This window comes from Electrona antarctica, assembly GCF_951216825.1.
Source record: "Electrona antarctica genome assembly, chromosome: 3".
NCBI classification, from domain to species: Eukaryota; Metazoa; Chordata; class Actinopteri; order Myctophiformes; family Myctophidae; genus Electrona; species Electrona antarctica.
In genome coordinates this window covers 29,163,374-29,171,048 of record NC_136808.1, presented here as the reverse complement: position 1 = coordinate 29,171,048, position 7,675 = coordinate 29,163,374, and the positions used below count along the sequence as shown (strand labels likewise).

At 42.2% G+C, this 7,675-nt stretch overlaps 1 protein-coding gene across 1 annotated transcript; it reads left to right on the top strand.

Moving 5' to 3' along the window:
- Window positions 1-1,411: 1,411 nt before the first annotated feature.
- dtwd1 (DTW domain containing 1) lies at window positions 1,412-7,593 on the top strand. Its single transcript, XM_079497490.1, has 5 exons — window positions 1,412-1,555; window positions 3,147-3,428; window positions 3,834-3,971; window positions 5,680-5,968; window positions 6,712-7,593. The coding sequence occupies exons 2-5, from the start codon at window positions 3,201-3,203 to the stop codon at window positions 6,939-6,941; spliced, it is 885 nt and encodes a 294-aa protein (XP_079353616.1). The 5' UTR covers window positions 1,412-1,555; window positions 3,147-3,200; the 3' UTR covers window positions 6,942-7,593.
- Window positions 7,594-7,675: the final 82 nt, after the last annotated feature.

Genomic DNA, 7,675 nt, shown 5'->3' with positions numbered 1-7,675 from the left:
TTGCAAAGACGGCAGAAATCAGTAATATCCAACATAAGCTCGCTCACGCAGAAAGTATTAAACTAGTACCGTATTAAAAAATATTGTTGTTGCTTTAGTGTGGTCTGTGATGACGTCAGGTTTTTGTTATGCTGATAGGCTAGACAGGTCTGTCTGTCAAGGCAACTATTTACACCCACTTTTCAAGCTGTCTATGGTCCGAAGTCCAGAATCATATGCAGGGAAGAAGCGTCAGTGAATCCTCGTTATGAGTCTGGCCCCGCCAGGCTAAAATGATTGTGCCCCGAGAGGCTAACAAGATAGGTGGGCACTAAGGAAGAGTGGGCACCTCAGTGTTAAATTGGTGTTCTTTCCCCCAAATGTTAAAGGTATATTCAGTGATTTCACTTAATTCAAATATCACTTCTTTTTTTGTTTTGTTTTGATAATCTCCCTACTATAGAGTGTGCTGACCATATAAGGAGTTCCTCCCTGTCCCCAGTTAACCCCTGTGGGTCAAACAACTTTGTTTTGTTTTTGGCTAGGTGGCCCAGCCTTCATCCAATCAGGATAGAGAGGGGCCTTTGTTCCGCCAATCATGATCGAGCGGGGGCGGGCCTTGGTGTGTGTGCTGTTGGCCTGTCGCATGTCACCCCACTGTAGTGCGTGCATGTGCACATCTTGTTACCGGGGCGGACAAAGGTTTTTTCCAAATCAACCAAATCACTGAATGCTCTGGAAAATGTTTTAAAGTACATTAAGGTCTAATATTTCTACAATTGCTACAAAACATAGGATAAAGGATCAAATTAAGTCTGATATTGATCAAGGTATCCCCCAGGAGCCGAAGAGGGAAGTATGGGGCTCTCTGCTGGAACTGTTGCCCCTGCGACCCGACTCCGGATAAGTGGTTGGATGGATGGATGTGCATGTAAGACCATTTTTCAAATATTTATTTATTTATTTATTTTACATTTTGGACAATATAGCCAATTTTACATGCCCTGATGTAGGCTATGCCCTGCGGCCCTGCCCACATATCCTGTATCCCCTGCCCTGGCTGACACCTTATGACTGTTGTAAAAAGGTTTGGGATGGCCAGGATGTCCCTGCATGGCTAAATTAAATGCTGGATGGTCCATCCATGGCAAAACGGCACAACCCAAAGTTCCAAACCTCTATCCTCTCTAAGTGCCTACAGAGGTACTGTGAAAACGACACGTCAACTTCATTTAATCTCCAAGATTTACCTCACCAGTACTTGTTCCTTCCTTGATAAGCTCGCGCCAACAAGCTCAAGAAAAGAAAGACATGTATTTTGTAGTCTTGGGCTGGTCCAAGGCAAGCCTACATAGTACATTTTGATAGAACGTTAATAATAAAGTTTCAGATGTGATGTGCTGCTGCTCTTCGTCCTAGCCTGAGGCACTGTTCTGGGGGAGAGGAGAGGGGAGGGTCGAAGGGAGTGTGCTTGCTTGGCTACTTCCGGCGTAGAAGAAGAGAACATCTACGATGCTGTTTATGAATGGCATGCAACTTTACTGTAAATACAGACTGGGCTCACCGTATTTCTGCTGTGAGTGGAAGAAAACGTCTTGTTATCTTTGCCTACCTTTATTATCAGTGTTTTGCATGTCAACCAACCTTGTTCTGCCCGATGTATTAATGTTGCCCGATGTGTTGTTGTTATAGCAGCTGCCTAGCTACAATTGCTAACGTTTGCTAACATGCTGTACATGCATGTCTGATGTCTTCTGTCAACTGATGGCTTCATCTGCATCTTTGTAAAATCGTACCACTCAATTATAAATATTCAATCATTCAATCAAAAACTGTTAGTTTAAAAGAAAACATTGAAACCGTTTGTCTCTTAGCTCTGTGTGTGTGTGTGTATATATATATATATATATATATACAGTACACACACACACACACACACACACACACACAGGTGCATCTAAAAAAAATAGAATTGTGGAAAAAAGATCCTATCTCAAAATATTTGAATATTTTATGAGACCACTAAAAACACATTTATTATACAGAAATGTTGACCATCTGAAAGGTATGTTAATGTATGCACTCAATAAGTGATCTGGGCTACTTTTAAACAAATTATTTCATCAATGGGGCGTGGCGTGGCATGGAGGTGATAAGCCTGTGGCACTGTAGCCTCTGTCCCAGGCTTTTACTCATCAGTGGCACTGTTGAGGTGTTATGGAAGCCCAGATTTGCTTTCATAGCAGCTTTAAACTCATTTGAATTGTCTCACCTCACACCTTCCTGGGTTTCAGTTAAGCACAGTAATACCATGGTCAGTACACCAATTACTAGTAGTTTTGGCACTGTGGGCAGGTGCCAAATCGAGCTGGAAAAGAAAATCAGCATCTCCATAAAGCTTGTCAACATACTGAAGTATGTTACTCTAAATTGTCCTGGTAGATGGCTGTGTTGACTCCAGTGTGAAGTTTTCACTGACCAACACCATGCAGATAAGATGGCCCCAAATCACTGTGTTTTATCAATTGTAGAGTCAATATAAACCATCTATTAGGATATTTTACAGCACTGTGTGCTTCTGTATGTTGACAAGCTTTATGGATATACTGATTTCCTTTTCCAGCAGCACTTGGCACCTGCCCACAGAGCCAAAATTACTAGTAATTGGTGTACTGACCATGGTATTACTGTCCTTAACTGACCAGCCAACTGGCCTGACCTGACCCCCACAGAGATTCTGTTTTATTGTCAAGAGGAAGGTGTGAGACACTAGATTCAACAATACAAATTAATTTAAAGCTGCTATCAAAGCAAATCTGAGCTTCCATAACACCTCAACAGTGCCACAGGCTTACCACCTCCATGCCTGTTTAAAAGTAGCCCAGACCACGTATTGAGTGCATAAATTAAAATACTTTTCAGATGGTCGACATTTCTGTATTATACATATTTATTTTTTGTGGTCTCATAACATATTCTAATATTTTGAGATAGGATTTTTTGATTTTCATGAGCTGTATGCCATAATCATCAAGATTAAAAAAATGCTATGAAAGTTTTACTTTTTGAATTATATTACGGAAGGAATTCTAATTATTTTTTTACACACACTATTGAACATTCATGGCTAATACTTTCTTTTGTTGCATCATTCTACACTACTGCAGGTATTTATAAATAGGTCATCCTGCATCAGCGTGTCAAAATATTAAAATCAAGACATGGAAGACCACCATGGGCCTCACCATCCCAGTGACTCGTGTGAAAAACGTGAGCTTAATGCTCACTCACCTCTCCGGGATCTGAAGCTGGCATCACACGCAGTGCTAGAGAAAGCACAGCAGCAGGGCAGGTTGAAGTGCCACAAGTGTGGAGGATCAAGGATGTTCTTCTGCTACACATGCTGCTCATTAGTGGGTGTCGTCGAGAATGAAATCCCCTCGGTCAAGGTCAGAAACACCAGTTGTTTAGATAGAAGACTGCTGAAGGTCATAAAAAATAAATGTTTAATTCTGGAAAAGTTTAAATCTTACCCTTTTTTCATGGGTGTTTTTACATGGTCTTTTTTTCTGTGAACAGCTTGTAGTGTGCTTAATTGGGTGTTGTGATCTTGTAGATGATCGGTAGTTGCTTTCGGGACCCTTGGTTACCTTTTCTGTAGTTGGGTACCGACGTCCCGACTACATAAACATAAAAGGTAACCAATGGTCCTGAAAGGGGCTAGTAGATCGGCAATTTGAGATTTGGTGTAGGCGGAAAAAAGCGGTCCAAGTTCAGTTGTAACTCGGTCCATTTTACTAAGAATGGAGGGTTTAAGTGATTAACTATATTGACCAGATATATCCCGTTTATAGCTCCCGGTGAAGATTGACATCATCAAGCACCCTAACGAGACTGATGGCAAGAGCACAGCTGTCCATGCCAAGATCCTCGCTCCCAGTGATGTCAACATATACACTTACCCATGCATACCTGAATATGAAAGGGAAAACGTGAGTTGCTCTTTCTCTGTACATTTTAACTGACCCTACAGCATATGTACAGTACAGCATTCAGTGTAACATATTGATGCCTGTGCGTTATATTACTTTAGCGAGTACCTAGGTAATATTGCCACATGTCATTGTACATCATGGCCGGGGGGGGGGGGGGGGGGGGGGGGGGGGGTGATGTACACAGCCGCCTCACACTACAGAAATGGGAGATAGGCTCCTGAGTCCTGACCTATAAGTAATTTTAATCAAATTGTGTAATATTACAGTTACTGTCTATGAATGCACCACCTCTGTGTGTACGTCTGTAATCCATGTAACTCTAGAACTGTTTGCCCCACCGACTTTCCACGCCACCACAGGGAGTGCAGTGCCAAGTCCGTCGGATCGCCGGTTGTCCAGAACCAGCACAAAAGCCTCTCTGCCCAGGCTCCGGACAGGGCCCAAATCCAGATTACCCCTAGATCTCCATATATGGAGCTGACCTGTTCTGACATCACAATGATGCAAAACCTCGCCCTTTATTAGCCAATTGATCACACCTGATCACCCCCAACGGGCACTGTTCTAGTGTCCAATAAAGCATTACTTAAATAAACTCTTATGGGCAGCAGTGGCTCAGGAGGAGCTGCTCAATTTGACTTGTAAAATTGAGCAAAATATTATACTAAACCCCAACAGCAGGTTGGTGCCCTTTATGGTTGCCTCTGCTGTCGATATGGGAATATGTTTGTGAATGGGTCAATGTAACACACATTATATCTAGTGCTTCAAAAAAGGATTTGGAAAAACTTCAGCTCACTCAGAACAGGGCAGCACGCCTCGCTCTGCACTGTTCTGGGAGAACTAGTGTTGAGTGGATGCATGCTGCCCTGTCATGGATGAGAGTGGATCAAAGGTTGGCTTGTAGCCTTGTGACATTTCTGTTTAATATATATCATTCTGGTAAACCTACACAGTTGTTTCTACAGATACAACCCACCAATACTAGACATAGCTATGCCACCAGACAGGCTGTTGGTCGTCACTTTACTCCACCTTTGATACCTAGAACAAATGCACTTAAGAGAACAGCAATGTATAGAGCAGGAGCCCATTGGAATGAACTCCCGCCTCATATTATTAATATAGAGAATAAATCAAGCTTTAAAAAGAAATTGAAGGCAGCAGTGATTAGGAAAGAAATAGTGTTTGGTTAGATTGGTGAGTGTTTGATTCGGTTGATGGGATATACAATGTTTGTAAAGTTGTTGTATAGATTTGTTGTAGTGTGGTGTATTTTCTGGAATGTATGAAGACAATTGTTTTTCTTTTGTTTTGTTTTTAACTATGTAATGAAAAAATACATTGTATTACGTTTTAAATTGATTGTATGAGTGTTCGGACCCCAGGAAGAGTAGTCCTCACTGTAGTGAGGACTAATGGGGATCCGTAATAAACATAAACATATGGCGCTTTGGATAAACATGGGATGCTATGTGTATGCATGAATATTATCCTGCACTGGTAGAGGGTTCTGCAGCCTCGGAGTCCAAGTTTGTTTCATCATGACATTGAATGTTAGGCTGCTCAAATAGAATAACACTGAGGATTTTTTATCGAGTAACTAACACAACATTAACGACTACAGCCTTCTGTGCATGCAGCCTGCCGGTATACAAATATTCTTTTGAATAATGCATTAGACCACACTGTGTGTTCTCTCCAGGTGGTGTTGGTGTTCCCTGGCCCAGGCGCTGTCACGATGCAAGACATGATGCAGAGCTTGAGCCACGGAGCTGCAAAGAGGTCACATGACTCAACTGACGAGCACTGCCTGAAGAGGCTGAGAACAGGGGAGCCAACAGAGGCCACACACATTGTAAATGATCTGGGGTCAGGGGCCCCAGATGAGGCTAAGGGCCTGGAGTCAAAAGCGTGTCCCCTCCAGAGGGTGGTCTTCATTGACAGCACATGGAACCAGACCAACAAGATCATCACAGATGAAAGACTGCAAAGTAATTATGGAAAGTGTGTGTGTGTGTGTGTGTGTGTGTGTGTGTGTGTGTGTGTGTGTGTGTGTGTGTGTGTGTGTGTGTGTGTGTGTGTGTGTGTGTGTGTGTGTGTGTGTGTGTGTGTGTGTGTGTGTGTGTGTGTGTGTGTGTGTGTGTGTGTGTGTGTGTGTGTGTGTGTGTGTGTGTGTGTGTGTGTGTGTGATATTTAAAGTATACAGTCCTAAATAAACCAACAGAAGCATATTGACGGACAATTTCCATCCAGCCCTCTGGTTGTTCGGAAATCCAGAGCATTAGGAAATGTAAAGTGCCGTGCTTTGGGAGCACTGTGAGCGCAAACTGAACCGGCACCAATATTTTGATTCCAGTTCCGAACAAACTCATTCGGAAACACTGACTACAATATAACACACATTAGGTGGGGAAAAAAAACGAACCGGTTCAACCCCGGTGGAAAAGGGGCCCTAGTGAAAAGCCGGGTTGTCAGAGTGTTTGACAAACTGAATTCATTGTAAAATGTTATGGCTTCTTTGGTACTCTAGTATTCAGTTACAAAACAGGTAACCATGTTTATACATAGGATGAAATAACATTTTAATACATTTTAAAAGTTGAAAATGGCAACAAAACTATCTGCTCTGACGGTTCGTAAATAAATTATCAGTTTGACGCCAGCACCCTGAGAGCTCTGGAATCGGAGTAGATTCTCAGAGCGCATTTATATCCAATGTGTTCTCTCCCTGCAGGTTTGCTCCAGGTAGAGCTGACCATGAGGAAAACGTGTTTTTGGCGCCACCAGAAGGGCAAGCCTGACACATACCTGTCTACTATAGAGGCCATTTACTACTTCCTAAAAGACTACCATGAGCACTGTCTGGCTCAGGATTACACTGGAGAATATGATAACCTACTCTTTTTCTTTTCTTACCTGCACTCACTCATCACTAAGGCCAAAACATCTGCTGGAAAACTCTGAAGCAATGACTGTCAGTGTAATGTATTGAACTATAACATGCAATTAAACTCTTGACTAGAAAATAGTATTGCAATACACAAGATAAGTGTAGTTCTTAATTTTCAGCACATGGACTTAACCAAAGATCCAACCAAAAGACTCCGTACTACATTGTGAAGATTGTGTTTACATGATTTTTCCAGTAAAAGGCAGTATGTAACTTTGCCCTGTGTTTACTCCAGTGGTGGATGACTGCTGGTATAGGGGGGAAATGGGTAAAAAAATATATATATTACGGTACACATTTGCTGTAGTGGTGTTTACCTGTAGAAACACATTGCCCTCCTATGTTTTTGTAGCCCAAAAACATCTGGTACAGGCTTTAGTTCCGACACTATTGGTCCGACACTCCGACAGTCATTAGACCAACAACCTACCGCGAACTATAACTGCAAGCACAGGAGCAGCGCTAGTCCGACCGTTGTTCCCACATGTTGGAATAACCATCAGATCCCAAAACATCCCCGTCTACAGCAAGAGGGCAGTACATTTCTGCAGGTAACCACCACACTAATGTAATGGTGAAAAAATAATATATGTACAGTATATGTAAACACAGGGAAAAGTCACATACTATGACTTTAATATCTCATGTTGCAGATTCTGCAATGGGTTTCTATGTCAACAAATTACTAATCTCCCTTTTAACCAAATAGTTTCGCAGATAGACAAATGACTAACACCTGGTCAATGTG